Here is a 21,310-nt window from a genome sequence, read left to right on the forward strand (position 1 = left end):
TAGTGTTGAAGTGTACAGTACATCTCTTCGCCTGTGTGATTGCACAAGGGTATCATCACAGTGGAGTAGTAGTGGGCTGGTTGAGCATGGAAGAAACTAGCCTTGTACTAGCATCCTGATTTGGCAAGTTTACATTCCGTTTCACTACACAGATTGAGTCGATGATCAGGATGATCTTACGAGGCTAGGAATTAGTCGTGAAACCTACAACTCAGAGATGTTTGGAGTGGCCTTTGGTTTTCTCCTTCCCTATGGTGTCACAGCACTGAGTGAGTATAGTTTATTCTCCTTAGACAGCCTGAGAGAATCTCACAGTCAATCTGTTCTCACACAGGGCTTTAACAGTATTCAGTTGATATGTAGAGGCACATTTCCCCATGAGAAGAGACTTGATGGGACACAAGGCCAAGGAGTGGAACAGGAGACAGAGTGAGGCAGGAAAAAGGAGAAACAGAATGTTTCATATTTCTGATGGTGTGACCAACCAGACACAAGTGTCTGTCTTTGGAATCCTCAAACAATTCTGTTCCTGTAGCTATTTGTACAGTTACAGTATTTGATGTGATTTATTAGGATCCCCATTAGCCTGGCTAACCCAGCGGTGTGATTTATTAGGATCCCCATTAGCCTGGCTAACCCAGCAGTGTGATTTATTAGGATCCCCATTAGCCTGGCTAACCCAGCGGTGTGATTTATTAGGATCCCCATTAGCCTGGCCTACCCAGCGGTGTGATGTGATTTATTAGGATCCCCATTAGCCTGGCTAACCCAGCGGTGTGATTTATTAGGATCCCCATTAGCCTGGCCTACCCAGCGGTGTGATGTGATTTATTAGGATCCCCATTAGCCTGGCTAACCCAGCGGTGTGATTTATTAGGATCCCCATTAGCCTGGCTAACCCAGCGGTGTGATTTATTAGGATCCCCATTAGCCTGGCTAACCCAGCGGTGTGAATTATTAGGATCCCCATTAGCCTGGCCTACCCAGCGGTGTGATTTATTAGGATTCCCATTAGCCTGGCTTACCCAGCGGTGTGATTTATTAGGATCCCCATTAGCCTGGCTAACCCAGCGGTGTGAATTATTAGGATCCCCATTAGCCTGGCTAACCCAGCGGAGTGATTTATTAGGATCCCCATTAGCCTGGCTAACCCAGATGTGTGATGTATTAGGATCCCCATTAGCCTGGCTAACCCAGCAGTGTGATGTATTAGGATCCCCATTAGCCTGGCTAACCCAGCGGTGTGATTTATTAGGATCCCCATTAGCCTGGCTAACCCAGCGGTGTGATTTATTAGGATCCCCATTAGCCGACGCCATTAGCGACAGTCTTACTGGGGTCCGACACATAACAAAAAAGACATTGGAGACAAAAGACATTACAATTGACATGCATTTAGAAACATGAACATGTAGTGTGTGTGCATCTATCAGGAACACATACCTGTCAGTACATACACACAACCAGTAGGTCACATGGGGGAGAGGCGTTGTGTCGTGAGGTGTTGCTTTACTTGTTTTTTTGAAACCAAGTTTGCTGTTCACTTGAGCTAAATAAGATGGAAGTTCAAAGCACTCCTGACTCTGTATAACACTGTACGTTTCCTTTAATTTGTTCCGGAGGACTGTGAAAATACCCCTGGTGGGATGTCTGGTGAGGAAGGTCTGTGTGTCAGTGCTATGTGTCAGTGCTTGACTATGGAAACTATTTGGAATTTCCAAAACATTAATAATTTGTACCAAATACAATTCTCTTAGGTTTTAGAGATGTTCAGGACCAGTTTATTTCTGGCCACCGATTCTAAAACAGACTGCAACTCTTTGTTAAGGGTTTCAGTGACTGATGCGTATATGGTTGAATAATCAGCATACAGTGGCAAGAAATATATGTGAACCCTTTGGAATTGCTTGGATTTCTGCATAAATTGGTCATCAAATTTGATCTGATCTTCATCTAAGTCACAACAATAGAACAACTAAGTGTGCTTAAACTAATAACACACAAATTATTGTATTTTTCTTGTCTATATCGATACATAATTTAAACATTCACAGTGTAGGTTGGAAAAAGTATGTGAAACCCTAGGCTAATGAATTCTCCAGAAGCTAATTGGAGTCAGGAGTCAGCTAACCTGGAGTCCAATCAATGAGATGAGATTGGAGATGTTGGTTAGAGCTGCCTTGCCCTATAAAAAACTCACAAAATTTAAGTTTGCTATTCACAAGAAGCATTGCCTGATGTGAACCATGCTTCGAACAAAAGAGATCTCGGAAGACCTAAGATTAAGAATTGTTGACTTGCATAAACTTGGTAAGGGTTACAAAAGTATCTCTAAAAGCCTCGATGTTTATCAATCTACGGAAAGAAAAACTGTCTATAAATGGAGAAATTTCAGCACTGTTGCTACTCTCCCTAGGAGTGGCCGTCCTGCAAAGATGACTGCAAGAGCACAGCACAGAATGCTCAATGAGGTTAAGAAGAATCCTAGCGTGTCAGCTAAAGACATACAGAAATCTCTGGAACATGCTAACGTCTCTGCTGACGAGTCTACGATACGTAAAACACTAAACAAGAATGGTGTTCATGGGAGGACACTACGGAAGAAGCCACCGCTGTCCAAAAAAACACATTGCTGCACGTCTGAAGTCTGCAAAAGTGCACCTGGATGTTCCACAGCGCTACTAGCAAAATATTCTGTGGACAGATTAAACTAAAGTTGAGTTGTTTGGAAGGAACATATGTATGCAGAAAAAAAGGCACAGCACACCAACATCAAAACATCATCCCAACTGCAAAGAATGGTGGAGGGAGGAGCATCATGGTTTACCTGGACAGCTTGCCTGGACAGCTTGCTATCATGGACAGCTTGCTATCATCGACGGAAAAACGAATTCCCAAGTTATTCAAGACATTTTGCAGGAGAATGTTAGGCTATCTGTCCTCCAATTGAAGCTCAACAGAAGTTGGGTGATGCAACAGGACAACGACCAAAACACAGAACTAAATCAGCAACAGAATGGATTCAACATAAGAAAATAGGCCTTCTGGAGTGGCCCAGTCAGAGTCCTGACCTCAACCCCATTGAGATGCTGTGGCATGACCTCAAGAGAGCAGTTCACACCAGACATCCCAAGAATATTGCTGAACTGAAACAGTTTTGTAAAAAGGAATGGTCCAAAATTTCTCCTGACCGTTGTCTGGTCTGCAACTACAGAAAACATTTGGTTGAGGTTATTGCTGCCAAAGGATGGTCAACCAGTTATTAAATCCAAGGGTTCACATACTGTTTCCACCCTGCATTGTGAATATTTACAAGGTGTGTTCAATAACGACATGAAAACGTATAATTATTTGTGTGTTATTAGTTTAAGCAGACTATATTTGTTTATTGTTGTGACCTAGGTAAAGATCACATTTTATGACCAATTTATGCAGTAATCCAGGCATTTCTAAAGGTTTCACATACTTTTCCTTGCCACTCTACATGGTCACATATGCTTTGGTTAATGCCAGTGGCAGGTCTTTGGTAAAAATTGAAAAGAGTAGAGGGCCTAGAGAGCTGCCCTGCGGTACCACACTTTATGTTTGACATGAGAAGCTTCCATTAAATAATTCCATATCGTGGTTTCAGAGCTGAGGTTGAAAAACCATAACACAGACGTTTTCCCAACAACAGGTTATGGTCAATATCAGAGGCTGCACTGAAATCTAATAGTACAGCTCCTACAGTCTTATTATTATCAATTTCTTTCAACCAATCATCAGTCATTTGTTTCAGTGCATTACATATTGACTGCCCTTCTCTATAAGCATGCTGATTGTCTGTTATTTTGTTTACAAAGAAATAGCGTTGTATTAGGTAAACAACAAAAAATTCCAACAGTTTGCTAAGAGCTGGCAGCAAACTGATCGGTATGTTGTTAGAACCAGCAAAGGCTGCTTTACCACTCTTGGGTAGCGGAATGCCTTTGGCTTCTCTACAGGCCTGAGGACACAGACTTTCCTGTAGGTTCAGATTACATATTTGACCGATAGGAGTGGCTATAGAGTCAGCTACCATCCTAAGTAGCTTTCCATATACAGTGCATTCGGAAAGTATTCAGACCCCTTGACTTTTTCCACATTTTGTTACGTTACAGCCTTATTCTAAAATGGATAAAATTGTTTTTTTCCCCTCAATCTACACACAATATCCCATGACAAAGCAAAAACTGTTTTTTTGAATTTTTTGCAAATGTATAAAAACCAAATGAAATATCACATTCACATAAGTATTCAGACCTTTTACTCAGTACTTTGTTAAAGCACCTTCGGCAGCGATTACAGCTTCAAGTCTTCGTGGGTATGACGCAACAAGCTTGGCACACCTGTATTTGGGGAGTTTCTCCCATTCTTCTCTGCAGATCCTCTCAAGCTCTGTCAGGTTGGATGGGGAGCGTTGCTGCACAGCTATTTTCAGGTCTCTCCAGAGATGTTTGGGTTCAAGTCCGGGCTCTGGCTGGGCCACTCAAGGACATTCAGAGACTCATCCTGAAGCCACTCCTGCGTTGTCTTGGCTGTGTGCTTAGGGTCGTTGTCAGGTTGGAAGGTGAACCTTTGCCCCAGTCTGAGGTCCTGAGCATTCTGGAGCAGGTTTTCATTAAGGATCTCGCTGTACTTTGCTCTGTTCATCTTCATCTTTTGCCCATCTTAATATTTTATTTTTATTGGCCAGTCTGAGATATGGCTTTTTCTTTGCAACTCTGCCTAGAAAGCCAGCATCCCGGAGTCGCCTCTTCAGGGTTGAAGTTGAGACTGGTGTTTTGCGGGTACTATTTAATGAATCTGCCAGTTGAGGACTTGTGAGGCGTCTGTTTCTCAAACTAGACACTCTAATGTACATGTTCTCTTGCTCAGTTGTGCACCGGGGCCTCCCACTCCTTTTTTTATTCTGGTTTGGCCAGTTTGCACTGTTCTGTGAAGGGAGTAGTACACAGCGTTGTACGAGATCTTCAGTTTCTTGGCAATTTCTCGCATGGAATAGCATTCATTTCTCAGAACAAGAATAGACCGACAAGTTTCAGAAGAAAGTTCTTTGTTTCTAGCCATTTTGAGCCTGTAATCGTACCCACAAATGCTGATGCTCCAGATACTGAACTAGTCTAAAGAAGGACAGTTTTATTGCTTCTTTAATCAGGACAACAGTTTTCAGCTGCACGAACATAATTGCATATGGCTTTTCTAATGATCAGTTAGCCTTTTAAAATGATAAACTTGGATTAGCTAACACAACGTGCCATTGGAACACAGGAGTGATGGTTGCTGAAAATGGGCCTCTGTACGCCTATGTAGATATTCCATAAAAAAAACTGCCGTTTCCAGCTACAATAGTCATTTCCAACATTAACAATGTCTACACTGTATTTCTGATCAATTTGATGTTCTTTTAATTAATGGACAAAAAAATGTGGTTTTCTTTCAAAAACAAGGACATTTCTAAGTGATCCCAAACTTTTGAACTGTAGTGTATGTGGATAATCTTGTTCCTGTAGTATTTGTAAACACCCTGGTAGAAAGATGAATAACCTGACCCAGATTACAGGCCCTGGTTACAGTGAACAACTTCCTCTTGAGCGGACAGCTTGATGGAAACCAGTCAATATTCAGGTCCCCAAGAAAGTAGACCTCTCTGTTTACATCACATACACTATCAAGCATTTCACACATATTATTTATATACTGACTGTTAGCACTTGGTGGCCTATAGCAACACTCCAAAAAGAAAAGGCTTTAGGTGTGCCAGGTGATCCTGCAACCACAACACTTCAATAACACTTGACATAAGATCTTCTCTAAGCATTACAGGGATATGGCTCTGAATATATACAGCAACACCTCCCCCATAAACATTCCTGTCTCTTCTATCGATGTTATATCCTTGTATTGCTACTGCTGTATCATCAAATGAATGATCTAAGTGAGTCTCAGAAGTGGCTAATATATGACTGTTATCTGACTTAAGGCGGGCATAGTGCGGTACATCAGAAGGCGGGGTCTCGCGTCGTGTGGTACATTTGCAGTGATGTCACCTCCACATCCTGTGGTCTGGTGTTCAGAGCGTTCCCAGTGGGGCTGTACGCGGCTGAGCGTCCCGTGGGGCTGAACCCTGTGGTGCGTCCCAGAGGGGTGAAAGCGGTGGTGAGTGTGACGGCGGGACGGCGCAGGAAACGGTTGGACGTCACCAAGTCCCCGTAGCCCGCCGCATGCGAGAAGGCGTAGCCGGAACGGCGGGTGCTGGTGTGGCTAATCCGGGCACGGCGGGCTGGGGGAGGGGGCGCGGCCTTGGCCTGTCTCACCTTGAACATCACCTGGAGGAAAGGGGAGGGATAGGCTTCATCTTAGATTCAGTAGGAATGTGCCAAACATGGCACCCTATACCCATAATGGGCCCTGGTCAAAAGTAGTGCACTATATAGGGAATAGGGTGGTATTTTGGGACTGGGATTGTAGGTCAGATTTCCACTTGTTGTTCATCATTTTTTAAATAAGACCTTTAGGTCAGTGTTTCTAGAAGACTGTGTGTGATTGGTCAGTGTTCCAAGAAGACAGCGTGTGATTGGTCAGTGTTCCTAGAAGACAGCGTGTGATTGGTTAGTGTTCCTAGAAGACAATGTGTGATTGGTCAATGGTCCCACCTTGTCGTTGATAGTGGGGCGAAGCTGTATTAACAGGAAGCGGTAGGCAACCACAGGAAGTACACAGAGGATGGAGGTGAGCAGGATGGTCAGCCACACGTTGGGCTGGTTCAGGGAGTTCCTGGCTGTGCCTGATGCAGGGAGACACACACACACACACACACACACACACACACACACACACACACACACACACACACACACACACACACACACACACACACACACACACACACACACACACACACACACACACACACACTCCCTGTCTAGAGTTTGTCCTAGCTCAAGACAATGTTGCAGTGACGTGTAGTGTTGTGTTGTGTTGTGTAGTGTAGTGTTGTGTTGTGTTGTGTAGTGTAGTGGTGTGTGGTGTGGTGTAGTGGTGTGTGGTGTAGTGGTGTGTTGTGCAGTGTAGTGGTGTGTTGCAGTGTGTTGTGTGTAGTGTAGTGGTGTGGTGTACTGGTGTGTTGTGTAGTGTAGTGGTGTGGTGTGTAGTGAAATGGTGTGGTGTGTAGTGAAATGGTGTGGTGTGTAGTGTAATGGTGTGGTGTGTAGTGAAATGGTGTGGTGTGTAGTGAAATGGTGTGGTGTGTAGTGTAATGGTGTGGTGTGTAGTGTAATGGTGTGGTGTGTAGTGTAGTGGTGTGTTGTGTAGTGTTGTAGTGTAGTGTTGTGGTGTGTAGTGTAGTGTTGTGTTGTGTTGTGTAGTGTAGTGGTGTGTGGTGTGGTGTAGTGGTGTGTGGTGTAGTGGTGTGTTGTGCAGTGTAGTGGTGTGTTGCAGTGTGTTGTGTGTAGTGTAGTGGTGTGGTGTGGTGTACTGGTGTGTTGTGTAGTGTAGTGGTGTGGTGTGTAGTGAAATGGTGTGGTGTGTAGTGAAATGGTGTGGTGTGTAGTGTAATGGTGTGGTGTGTAGTGTAATGGTGTGGTGTGTAGTGTAATGGTGTGGTGTGTAGTGTAGTGGTGTGTTGTGTAGTGTAGTGTAGTGTAGTGGTGTGGTGTGTAGTGAAATGGTGTGGTGTGTAGTGAAATGGTGTGGTGTGTAGTGAAATGGTGTGGTGTGTAGTGGTGTGGTGTGTAGTGTAATGGTGGGGTGTGTAGTGGTGGGGTGTGTAGTGTAGTGGTGTGGTGTACTGGTGTGTTGTGTAGTGTAGTGGTGTGGTGTGTAGTGAAATGGTGGGGTGTGTAGTGTAATGGTGTGTAGTGAGGGCGCTGTTCACCGATGAAGGGGAAGGATGCAGGGTAGATGAGGAACGTTCCGTTGCTGTACATGGTGAAGGTGACAGTGAAGTACATGGCCAAACTCCCCCACACAAAGAAGTGGTTCACCGCTGTCCAGTAGGACATGTCCAGACACAGCTACAGTGCAGAGGGGGGGATATACATGTGATGAACAAAGACGGACACAGACTGACAAGCAATGACAGACAGGCACACGGATATGTCAACGGACTAGTTTTCAATCAGGGCAGGTAGTTCACCATAGAAATTAGAGTCTAGCTTTCTCAAGTCAAAGTTTAGAAATAATACGTATTTTTTAATCTGGGTCCATTTTACATTGATTACATTTTTTCCAGTACTTGACTGTGGTCCCAATGTATTGTACTGTCTGTACTGTAATGCATTGTATTGTAATGCATTGCATTGTAACGTAATGTACTGTCTGTACTGTAATGCATTGAATTGTACTGTAATGCATTGTATTGTAATTCATTGTACTGTAATGTATTGTACTGTAATGTATTGTACTGTCCTGTAATGCATTGTATTGTACTGTAATGTAATGCATTGTATTGTACTGTAATGTATTGTACTGTAACGTATTGTACTGTAACGTATTGTACTGTAACGTACTGTGCTGTAATACATTGTACTGTGCTGTAATGTATTGTACTGTGCTGTAATGTATTGTACTGTGCTGTAATGTATTGTACTGTGCTGTAATGTATTGTGCTGTAATGTATTGTACTGTGCTGTAGTGTATTGTACTGTACTGTAATACATTGTACTGTGCTGTAATGTATTGTACTGTACTGTAATGTATTGTGCTGTAATGTATTGTACTGTGCTGTAATGTATTGTGCTGTAATGTAACATATTGTACTGTAATTACTGTACTGTAATGTATTGTACTGTAATGTAACACATTGTACTGTAATGCATTGTACTGTAATTACTGTACTGTAATGTATTGTACTGTTCTGTAATACATTGTACTGTAATGCAATGCATTAGACTGTACTGTAATACATTGTACTGTACTGTAATACATTGTACAGTAATTAATTGTACTGTAATACATTGTACTGTACTGTAATGCATTGTACTGTTATACATTGTACTGTCCTGTAATGCATTGTACTGTAATACATTGTACTGTTATACATTGTACTGTACTGTAATGCATTGTACTGTAATACATTGTACTGTACTGTAATGCATTGTACTGTAATACATTGTACTGTACTGTAATGCATTGTACTGTAATACATTGTACTGTACTGTAATGCATTGTACTGTAATACATTGTACTGTCCTGTAATGCATTGTACTGTAATACATTGTACTGTAATACATTGTACTGTACTGTAATACATTGTACAGTAATACATTGTACTGTACTGTAATGCATTGTAATGTGTTGTACTGTAATGTAATGTGTTGAATTGTAATGTAATGTTTTTTACTGTAATGTACTGTACTGTAATGTATTGTACTGTACTGTAATGTACTGCAATGTATTTTACTGTAATGTAATTTATTGTACTGTACTCTAATGTATTGTATTGTACTGTACCTGTATACAGACAGTGATGACCAGACAGGTCTGTGCCAGCAGGGCGAAGGACTGGTAGTCAGCAATGTCTTGCCCGTCGTCTCGGACCGTTTCGTACATGGCAGCGTAGGGGATGAAGAATAGCACTACTGAGCTGTAGACGCTGTGGAGGGCACACTTAAAGAAAGCTGTTTTACTGAAGTACTGATTCAGCTGGCCTGGAACGTACAGCTGGGGGTGCTGGAAACTCCACATGTCATTCACATCCTGGACACCGGGGGGAGACAGTGAGGTAGTAAAACATTCTAGATTACACAAATCTAAATGTGTGGGAGAAACAAGAAATGCACACGCATATTGCATGAACACATTAATTCTTGCACACACACATAAACAGATTAATTCCTGCACACACACACATAAACACATTAATTCCTGCACACGCACAAACACATTCACATCACACATGTTTTACCTGGTCAAACAGACTCATACCCAGTACAGGAAGTGCTGTGTAGACCAGGTTATACAACGTGATGAACCACTCGTCATACACTGTCTGGAAGAAACACAATCAGATCATCAGAGACAAATAACCTTATATATCTGAAAAAACAGTTGTTTTAAAGGGGTAGTGTATTCAAAAACGTGATTTTCTGTAAAATAAATAAATAAATGATTTCCACACTACGAGGTCGAAATAACACTCTGAAATGGTGTAAATGATGATAATGCCCTTTTAGTGTAAGAGTTTATTTATTAGAATTTTTTTACACACTTTTTCTCCACAATTTCAATCTTGTCTCATCGCTGCATCTTCTCAACGGGCTCGGGAGAGGCGAAGGTTGATTCTTGCTTCCTCCGAAACATCAAACCCATCAAACCCGCTTCTTAACACCCGCTCGCTTAACCCGGAAGCCAGCCACAGCAATGTGTCGGAGGAAACACCGTTCAACTGACGACCGACTTCAGCTTGCAGGCGTCCAGCCCGGCCACAAGGAGTCGCTAGAGCGTGATGAGCCAAGTAAAGCGCCCCCCCCCAGCCAAACCCTCATCTAATCCGGACGACGCTGGAACAATTGTGCGCCACCCTATGGGACTCCCGGTCAGTGCCTTAGACCACTGAGACACTTTTTTTAATAGCTTTTTTGTTGTTGTTGTCTGACAGCATGCCATCACAATCTGATGGGATTATTCTGACCAATGACCAGTCATCTTTTATTTGCATATGTATCCTCCTACTTTGAAGGGGTAAGCGAGGTAGGCTTCTCTAGAGTCAAGATGATTCTATCTGCCAATCAGGGCTGTGTATGTAAATAAATAAGCATTTGTATCAACACGCTCACACGACCAGACTGAGCAGTTCAATGGCAAAAGGAGGCTCAGGGAAATCATTTATTAAACATATATTTGGAGTTATTTTCATGAAATAAACACACATAGTGATTTATTAGACATACAACGATGATTTAAAAATCTAATGACTGCACGGGGCTTTATGAAATAGAAGTAGAGGAGTATACCAGCTGCTTTAGAATTCGACATTGGGTTGACTAAAGTTGAAGAAATGTCTCTCTCCCCTCTTCTCCATCCTCTCTCTCTCTCTCTCCCTTCTCTCTCTCCCCTCTCCCTCCCCTCTTTCTTTCTGTCGTACCTGTGCTGAGAATCCGCAGAAGAAGGCGTACCAGAAGTGGACGAAGGTAAAGGTGAAGTTCTTGTAGAAGAAGTATCGCAGGAACTTACACATCCTCAGGTAAGACCAGCGGCCGTGGACCAGGAGGAGGCGCTGTCAATTAAATGAAGAAAAAAATGTTTTATTTTATTTTAAATCGTACAAACAACAACAGACTAATAGACCATTAAACCACTGATAAATGTTCAAGATAAAAATGTGGGTTTTGCATTGTGATTTAAAAACGTCACTGGTGTGTCAGTGGCCCTCTTACTTCTAGGAAGCGGAACTGAGCGAAGGAGTAGTCTGAAGAGAGGACCGCCTGCATCCCCTCCTGACCGCTTATTCCTACACCTATATGAGCAGCTGGAGAGAGAGAGGGGAGGAGAGGGAGAGGCGAAGAAAGAGGGGGAAGGGAGAGAGTGAGGGGAGGAGAGGGAGAGGGGAAGAAAGAGGGGGAAGGGAGAGAGTGAGGGGAGGAGAGGGAGAGAGCGGGGAAGAAAGAGGGGGAAGGGAGAGAGGGGGGGTAGAGGAGGGAGAGAGGGGGGGTAGAGGGGGGAGAGAGAAGGTAAGCATTGTTCAGGACCGTTGGGCTCAGAGGGTTAAGCTCAAGTTCACAACTTTTCTCTCCTCCGCATAATCATAATCTCTCCGCCGCATAATCATACAGAGTCTGTTTTTCCCTAACACTCCACATGGTTAAGTATTTGACTGGTGTAGTTATCTGATCCTAGATCTGTAGTCGAAGGGTGCTCCTATATGGACACTGGTCAAAAGCAGTGCGCTATTTAAGTGACAGGGTGCCATTTTGGACAGTATATCGTAAGTTACCTTTAATCATGCTGACGTCGTTGGCCCCGTCTCCTATGGCCAGAGTGACGGCCTGTTTGTATTTCTTGACCAGCTCCACCACCTGGGCCTTCTGTAGTGGAGTCACTCTGCAGCAGATCACTGTCTTACACAGACAGGCTGTACGCAGGAACAGCAGCTCCATGCTACGCTCTAGGGCATAGGCCTGATGGGGGGGGGGGGGGGGGGGGGGGGTAGAGTAGAGTAGAATCTAATGGTAACAGATCAAATATGGATGTCCAGATCCTATTAAACGGATCAGAATCAGTTCAAATGTCTAACATGTCCTTTTAGCATGTGTCTTATCTGTCTAACATGTATCTAATCCTTTTAACATGTTTCTTATCTGTCTAATATGTATCTAATCCTTTTAACATGTTTCTTATCTGTCTAATATGTATCTAATCCTTTTAACATGTGTCGTATCTGTCTAACATGTATCTAATCCTTTTAACGTGTGTCTTATCTGTCTAACATGTATCTAATCCTTTTAACGTGTGTCTTATCTGTCTAACATGTATCTAATCCTTTTAACGTGTGTCTTATCTGTCTAACATGTATCTAACCCTTTTAACATGTGTCTTATCTGTCTAAAATATGGGCACAATCAGATATTTTACACGATAAGGAATCAGAGCTCATGTTAGTGCAAGATTTACAGTAAATAGGACTGTAGTGTCTCACCAGACTGATTTACAGTGAATAGGACGGTAGTGTCTCACCAGACTACAGTAAATATAACTGTAGTGTCTCACCAGACTACAGTAAATATAACTGTAGTGTCTCACCAGACTACAGTAAATAGGACAGTAGTGTCTCACCAGACTACAGTAAATATAACTGTAGTGTCTCACCAGACTACAGTAAATATAACTGTAGTGTCTCACCAGACTACAGTAAATATAACTGTAGTGTCTCACCAGACTACAGTAAATATAACTGTAGTGTCTCACCAGACTACAGTAAATAGGACTGTAGTGTCTCACCAGACTACAGTAAATATAACTGTAGTGTCTCACCAGACTACAGTAAATATAACTGTAGTGTCTCACCAGACTACAGTAAATATAACTGTAGTGTCTCACCAGACTACAGTAAATAGGACAGTAGTGTCTCACCAGACTACAGTAAATAGGACTGTAGTGACTCACCAGACTACAGTAAATAGGACTGTAGTGTCTCACCAGACTACAGTAAATAGGACTGTAGTGTCTCACCAGACTACAGTAAATAGGACTGTAGTGACTCACCAGACTACAGTAAATAGGACTGTAGTGTCTCACCAGACTACAGTAAATAGGACTGTAGTGTCTCACCAGACTACAGTAAATAGGACTGTAGTGTCTCACCAGACTACAGTAAATATAACTGTAGTGTCTCACCAGACTACAGTAAATAGGACAGTAGTGTCTCACCAGACTACAGTAAATATAACTGTAGTGTCTCACCAGACTACAGTAAATAGGACTGTAGTGACTCACCAGACTACAGTAAATAGGACTGTAGTGTCTCACCAGACTACAGTAAATAGGACTGTAGTGTCTCACCAGACTGCAGTAAATAGGACTGTAGTGTCTCACCAGACTACAGTAAATAGGACTGTAGTGTCTCACCAGACTACAGTAAATAGGACTGTAGTGTCTCACCAGACTGATTTACAGTAAATAGGACGGTAGTGTCTCACCAGACTGATTTACAGTAAATATGACTGTAGTGTCTCACCAGACTGACTTACAGTAAATAGGACTGTAGTGTCTCACCAGACTACAGTAAAGGGCTGTAGTGTCTCACCAGACTACAGTAAATAGGACTGTAGTGTCTCACCAGACTACAGTAAATAGGACTGGAGTGTCTCACCAGACTACAGTAAATAGGACTGTAGTGTCTCACCAGACTGATTTACAGTAAATATGACTGTAGTGTCTCACCAGACTGACTTACAGTAAATAGGACTGTAGTGTCTCACCAGACTACAGTAAAGGGCTGTAGTGTCTCACCAGACTACAGTAAATAGGACTGTAGTGTCTCACCAGACTACAGTAAATAGGACTGGAGTGTCTCACCAGACTACAGTAAAGGGCTGTAGTGTCTCACCAGACTACAGTAAATAGGACTGGAGTGTCTCACCAGACTACAGTAAATAGGACTGTAGTGTCTCACCAGACTACAGTAAATAGGACTGTAGTGTCTCACCAGACTACAGTAAATAGGACTGTAGTGTCTCACCAGACTACAGTAAAGGGCTGTAGTGTCTCACCAGACTACAGTAAATATAACTGTAGTGTCTCACCAGACTACAGTAAATATAACTGTAGTGTCTCACCAGACTACAGTAAATATAACTGTAGTGTCTCACCAGACTACAGTAAATAGGGCTGTAGTGTCTCACCAGACTACAGTAAAGGGCTGTAGTGTCTCACCAGACTACAGTAAAGGGCTGTAGTGTCTCACCAGACTACAGTAAAGGGCTGTAGTGTCTCACCAGACTAGAGTAAAGGGCTGTAGTGTCTCACCAGACTGTGTCCGTTGATGACCAGGCCATACTCCCCGTTCACCTCCTCGTCCCTGACCACCTTCGGCTTGTTACCCAGCGTCTTCTCTGGCATGAAGTTGGCCTCCTCCTCTGCACCTGGTTTCATGGTGCTCCATGCATTCCTGGTTCAATACAAAACTAATCCTCTCATCTCATTCTATTCCACCAGGTCTATGTTATCAACATGGGATGGGATGTTATCAACCTGAGATGGGATGTTATCAACCTGGGATGTTATCAACCTGGGATGGGATGTTATCAACCTGGGATGGGATGTTATCAACCTGGGATGGGATGTTATCAACCTGGGATGTTATCAACCTGGGATGGGATGTTATCAACCTGGGATGGGATGTTATCAACCTGGGATGGGATGTTATCAACCTGGGATGTTATCAACCTGGGATGGGATGTTATCAACCTGGGATGGGATGTTATCAACCTGGGATGGGATGTGACGGGATGTGATGGGATGTGATGGGATGTGACGGGATGTGATGGGATGTGATGGGATGTGATGTGACGGGATGTGACGGGATGTGATGGGATGAGATGGGATGTGACGGGATGTGACGGGATGAGATGGGATGTGACGGGATGTGACGGGATGTGACGGGATGTGACGGGATGTGACGGGATGTGACGGGATGAGATGGGATGTGACGGGATGTGATGGGATGTGATGGGATGTGATGGTATATTCTGGTTCTGAAGAACTGCAGCAGTGACAGGCATTGTTCCAATCCCACTTTACAACCGGTCAACTAATCAGTCTCCAATTAAAGGCCATTATTAGTTGAATAAGGTGTATTGGTGCTGGGTAGGAACTAAACCCTGGACAAATGGTGTTAGTATTGAGGCGGGCAGGGTTATGATGTCAAACCCTCTGACCTCAGTTCCTGTCTGACATCGTCTGAGTTGTTGGCCGACACGATGAAAATGTTGTTCATCTCCTCTCGCAGCATGTTGCAGGAGTAGCCAATGTTCTCCGCCGTCTCTGTCACATGACAAAAACACACAATTTGATAGGTGGAGACAGACACAGTGATGTGGACATATGGTCCTACACATCAAAGGAGGTTGGTGGCACCCTAATTGGGGAGGACGGGCTCGTGGTAATGGCTGGAGCGGAATGAGTAGAATGGTATCAAATACTTGCCACCGGAGGTCTCTTCACAATCTCCAAGTCCAGAACAGACTACGGGAGAAGCACAGTACCACATAGAGCCATGACTACATGGAACTCTATTCCACATCAGGTAACTGATGCAAGCAGTAGAATCAGATTTAAAAAACAAGTACAAAAACACCTTATGGAACAGCGGGGACTGGAATGGAGTGAATGGAACGTTATCAAACATGAAAACAATGAGTATGATACCCTTCCATTCACTGTATTTTGACCAATATTATGATTCGTCCTCCCCCTCAGCAACCTCCACTGCTTTACATGAAGTACATTCCAGCCGTCACAATGAGCCCGTCCTCCTGAAGCCCCATCCCACCAGCCTCCTCTGGGTTAGACATAGAGATAGACGTGGCTTAAATACCTTGATGGTTTAGAAGAAACAACAACATCGCTGTCTAATTTTACCAACCCTTTAAAGGTCCAATGCAGCCATTTGATCTTAACATCAAATCTGGGTAACAATTAAATACTTTACTGTTATTCTTTTCAATTAAAATTGTAAAAACAAAAAATGGCTTCTTTGCAAAGAGCAATTTCTCACATAAGAATTTTGCTTAGGACTGTCTGGGAAAACCTATTATTATTCTGTTATATGTGAGGCAGATAGCTGAGAGTATGTTGCTTGGTGACTAACCCTGTTTGTCGCCAGTGAGCACCCAGATCTTGATGTCAGCTTTGGCGAGCTGCTCGATGGTCTGTGGCACACCATCCTGGAGCTTGTCCTCTATGGCTGTAGCTCCCAGCAACTACACACACACACACACACACACACACACACACACACACACACACACACACACACACACACACACACACACACACACACACACACACACACACACACACACACACACACACACACACACACACACACACACACACACACACACACACACACACACACACACACACACACACACACACACACACACACACACACACACACGCACACACACACACACACGCACACACACACAGACATTTAATTACAATCCTTTCTCTATCTGTAAGAGCTAAAACTGATCCTGGTTCAGTGTTCAGGACATACCAGCAGGTATTTTTATATCTTTAATCTGTCAAAGCTAAACTGACCCTGGTTCAGTGTTCAGGACATACCATCAGGTATTGTTATATCTTTAATCTGTCAAAGCTAAACTGATCCTGGTTCAGTGTTCAGGACATACCAGCAGGTCTTTTTATATCTTTAATCTGTCAAAGCTAAACTGATCCTGGTTCAGTGTTCAGGACATACCAGCAGGTATTTTTATATCTTTAATCTGTCAAAGCTAAACTGATCCTGGTTCAGTGTTCAGGACATACCAGCAGGTATTTTTATATCTTTAATCTGTCAAAGCTAAACTGACCCTGGTTCAGTGTTCAGGACATACCATCAGGTATTGTTATATCTTTAATCTGTCAAAGCTAAACTGATCCTGGTTCAGTGTTCAGAACACACCATCAGGTCTTTTTATATCTTTAATCTGTCAAAGCTAAACTGATCCTGGTTCAGAGTTAATTTACTGTTAAAACATGAAATTAAGTAGGAACTTTTCATTGGGAAGTTTATTTATGATTTCCACTGGATTGTGTGTTAAATGGAAGCCCAGGGCTCCCTTCACTTTAAGACATACTGTATCATCCAGTCTTTGTCTGTAGACATTCATCTGATCCTGGTTTAAGTGTTTAACTCCTTCCTACCATCAGGTCTCTCTCTATCTCCTCATAGAGCAGGTCTAGTTTGTCCTCTCTGTCCTCCAGTGCTGTGCTGGCCTCATGGTGGCGCTGTTTCCAGCTGCTGAAGTATTCCTCATCCAGGTCCTTATAGGCTAGAGCCAGGGTCCGCAGACCCTCACCAGCAAACTCCTGTAGGGACAGAACACACACACAATTTTTATGCAACGTGATTTGGATGGTTTTATATTTTGAGCCACTCTTTCACAGAAGTACAGGGAGGAAGAGAGAGGAAGACACACTCAGACTCTCTCTCTCGCTCTTCCTCTCTCTCGCTCTTCCTCTCTCTCGCTCTTCCTCTCTCTGTCTCCCCCTCTCTCTGTCTCCCCCTCTCTCTGTCTCCCCCTCTCTCTTCTACACAGACTCACACGCAGATGCACACACACACACACACACACACACACACACACACACACACACACACACACACACACACACACACACACACACACACACACACACACACACACACACACACACACACACACACACACACACACACACACACACACACACACACACACACACAAGAGGAGGCTGGTGGGAGGACGGGCTCAATGTAATGGTTGGAACAGAATCAATGTTTCCATGTGTTTGATACCATTCGATTTATTCTGATCCAGCTATTACAACTTCCTCTTATAGCTCCTCCCACCAGCCTCCTCTGACACACACACACACTCTCTTACATTGAGGTGTTCAGTGGTGACATCCATCAGCTTGGCACAGGACTGGTTCAGCCTCTCATAGACCATGGTGTCTGCTCCTTTACAGTATAAACACAGCTTCCCCTCTGGACTCCGCACTGTAACACACACACACACACACACACACACACACACACACACACACACACACACACACACAGTAAGAATTATGTTTGCATAGACATCTTACAATGAGCAGCTAGGAACTTAAATCTCCCATGATACGTGTTTCCAGAAGGGTGTTTACCAATGACGGACATCCTCTTGCGGACGTTGTTGAAGTCAAGGATGGCGAGGAGTTCGTAACTGTGTTGTCCTCCCATCTCTACGATGGTGACGCTCTCTGGCGTGCGAGAGCGGAACACAAAGCCAAAATTGCGTGCAGCGGTTACCAAGGCACCTTCGTCAGGGGACTGGGCCTGGTACAGCAGCTCACCTGGACAGAGGGAGTGAAGTCATTTCCTGTTGTTAGAGTAAGTGGGTGTAGTTTTCTCTCTATCTCTACTTCCTCTCTGCTCTGTGACCCAGAAACTGATAAGTGGTCGAGTGCCCGAGAAGGTGTCAATTTGTTAGTGGGCGAATGGAACAGTGTTCTTCCCACCTTGATAGCCACTTTTCATTGAGGATCATGTGTATCATACCAGAGTCCTTAGTGGAAGAAGTTTGAATCAGCTTTTGTTTTATCAGAGGAGAGAAAAACTAAATGCTATTTATCTTCTTATCTATACAATGTCTTGAACAACTAACTTCATCATCTAACACATTTAATTTGGGATCCAGCCCTGTGAAGGTAATATGCCTGAGGACGCGTGAGTGGGTGTGTATCGTTTTGTACGAGCGCATTTTCGTCCACGTTCCGTCTCCTCACCGCCGCTCCTCGATGACCTTTGACCTTTTAAGGAGGCGAGAGAGGAAACAGGAGTTGAGCAAATCCAAATCAAATTTTATTGGTCACGTAAACGTCTTTAGCAGATGTTGTTGCGGGTGTAGCGAAATGCTTGTGTTCCTAGCTACAACAGTGCAGTAGTATCTAACAATTCACAACAATACACACACATCTAAAAGTAAAAGAATGTAATTAACAAATATATAAATATTACGACAAACAATGTCACAGTGGCATTGACTAGAATATAGTAGAATATAGTACATACATATGAAATTATTAAAGCAGTATGTAAACATTATAAAAGTGACTAGTATTCCATTATTAAAGTGTCCAGTGATTCCATGTCTTTGTATGTAGGGCAGCAGCTATAAAAGGTGCAGTGTTGAGTAACCAGGTGGTAGACGGCTAGTGATGGCCATTTAACAGTCTGATGGCCTTGAGATAGAAGCTGTTTTTCAGTCTCTCGGTCCGAGCTTTGATGCAGCTATACTGACCTGGCCTTCTGGATGATAGCGGGGTGAACAGGCAATGGCTCGGGTGGTTGATGTCCTTGATGATCTTTTTGGCCTTCCTGTGGTGTAGGTGTCCTGGAGGGCAGGTAGTTTGCCCCCGGGGATGCGTTGGGCAGACCTCACTACCCTCTGGAGAGCCTTACGGTTGTGGGCGGAGCAGTTGCCATATCAGGCAGTGTAAACAGTAAAAGTTTGTGAGTGTCTAAGGGGCCAAGCCTCCTCTTGAAGTTGAAGAGGCGATGTTGTGCCTTCTTCACCACGCTGTCTGTTCCATTTCAGTTTGTCAGTGATGTCTACGCCGAGGAACTTAAAACTTTTCACCTTCTCCACTGCGGCCCCGTCGAAGTTCACGATCAGCTCCTTCGTTTTGTTGACATTGAGAGAGAGGTTATTTTCCTGGCACCACTCCGCCAGGGCCCTCACCTCCTCTCTGTAGGCTGTCTCGTCATTGTGTGTAATCAAGGCCTACTACTGTTGTGTTGTCTGAAAACTTGATGATTGAGTTGGAGGTGTGGGTGGCCACGCAGTCATGGGTGAACAGGGAGTGCGTGTAAAGGATCAGCATAGTGGAGGTGTTCTTTCACCACCTGGGGGCGGCCCGTCAGGAAGTCCAGGACCCAGTTGCACAGGGTGGGGTTGAGACCCAGGGCCTCGAGCTTAATGCTGAGCTTGTAGGGTACTATGGTGTTGAATGCTGAGCTGTAGTCAATGAACAGCTGGTCTGCGCATTCTCTGAGTACGCGGCTAGGGATACCATCTGGACTGGCAGCCTTGCGAGGGTTAACACATTTAAATGTCTTACTCGTGTTGGCCACGGAGAAAGTGAGCCCACAGTCCTTGGAAGCGGACCGCGTCAGTGGCACTGTGTTATCCTCAAAGCGGGTGAAGAAGGTGTTTAGCTTGTCCGGGAGCAAGACGTCGGTGTCTGTGACGTGGCTGGTTTTACCTTTGTAGTCTGTGATTGACTGTAGACCCTGCCACATACGTCTCGTGTCTGAGTCTATTAATAGTGACTCCACTTTGTCTCTGTACTGATGTTTTGCCTGTTTGATTGCCTTATGGAGGGAATAATTACACTGTTTGTATTTGACCATATTCCCAGTCACCTTGCCATGGTTGAATGCAGTGGTTCGCGCTTTCAGTTTTGCACGAATGCTGACACCTATCCACGTTTTTTGGTTTGGGTAGGTTTTAATAGTCACAGTGGGAACAACATTCCCTATACACTTCCTGATGAACACAGTCACCGTGTCCGTGTATATGTCAATGTTATTCTCAGAGGCAACCCGGAACATATCCCATTACATGTGATCAAAACAATCTTGTAGCATGAAGTCTGATTGGTCAGACCAGCATTGAATAGACCTTATCACGTGTACTTCCTGTTTGAGTTTCTGCCTATAGGAAGGGAGGAGCAGAATGGAGTTGTAATTTGATTTGCTGAAGGTGAGGGCGTGGGAGGGCCTGGTAGCCATCCCAGAAGGGAGAGTAACAATGGTCAAAAGTTCTTGTAGCACGAATACTACAGGCAACGTGTTGATAGAACTTCGGTAGCATTTTCTCCAATTTTCTTTGTTAAAATGCCATTGTTGTTCCAAAAAGTCCAGTGTAGTTCCTTGACGGCCGTCGTGGTATCGGCTTGAGGGGGAATATACACGGCTGCGACTATAACCGAAGAGAATTCTCTTGGGAGGTAATACGGTCGACATTTGTTTGTGAGATATTCTACGTCGGTTGAACAAAAGGAATTGAGTTTCTGTATGTTATCACAATCACAT

At 43.8% G+C, this 21,310-nt stretch overlaps 1 protein-coding gene across 1 annotated transcript in view; it reads right to left on the reverse strand.

The window, feature by feature from the left end:
• Positions 1-3,430: 3,430 nt before the first annotated feature.
• Positions 3,431-21,310, reverse strand: part of LOC139577279 (phospholipid-transporting ATPase ID-like) — a 62,056-nt gene continuing 44,176 nt past the window's right edge. Inside the window, exons 16-29 of the mRNA XM_071404283.1 lie at positions 18,379-18,567; positions 18,114-18,229; positions 17,392-17,556; positions 16,328-16,439; positions 15,396-15,501; positions 14,485-14,626; positions 11,954-12,137; positions 11,397-11,488; positions 11,105-11,236; positions 9,926-10,009; positions 9,472-9,717; positions 7,895-8,033; positions 6,675-6,805; positions 3,431-6,347 (exon numbers count right to left, since the gene is read on the reverse strand). Coding sequence (XP_071260384.1) covers positions 6,021-6,347; positions 6,675-6,805; positions 7,895-8,033; positions 9,472-9,717; positions 9,926-10,009; positions 11,105-11,236; positions 11,397-11,488; positions 11,954-12,137; positions 14,485-14,626; positions 15,396-15,501; positions 16,328-16,439; positions 17,392-17,556; positions 18,114-18,229; positions 18,379-18,567 — 2,165 coding nt within the window. The 3' untranslated portion in view covers positions 3,431-6,020. The remainder of the gene's footprint in view (positions 6,348-6,674; positions 6,806-7,894; positions 8,034-9,471; positions 9,718-9,925; positions 10,010-11,104; positions 11,237-11,396; positions 11,489-11,953; positions 12,138-14,484; positions 14,627-15,395; positions 15,502-16,327; positions 16,440-17,391; positions 17,557-18,113; positions 18,230-18,378; positions 18,568-21,310) is intronic.

This window comes from Salvelinus alpinus, chromosome 5 (assembly GCF_045679555.1).
Source record: "Salvelinus alpinus chromosome 5, SLU_Salpinus.1, whole genome shotgun sequence".
In the NCBI taxonomy this organism is placed as follows: domain Eukaryota; kingdom Metazoa; phylum Chordata; class Actinopteri; order Salmoniformes; family Salmonidae; genus Salvelinus; species Salvelinus alpinus.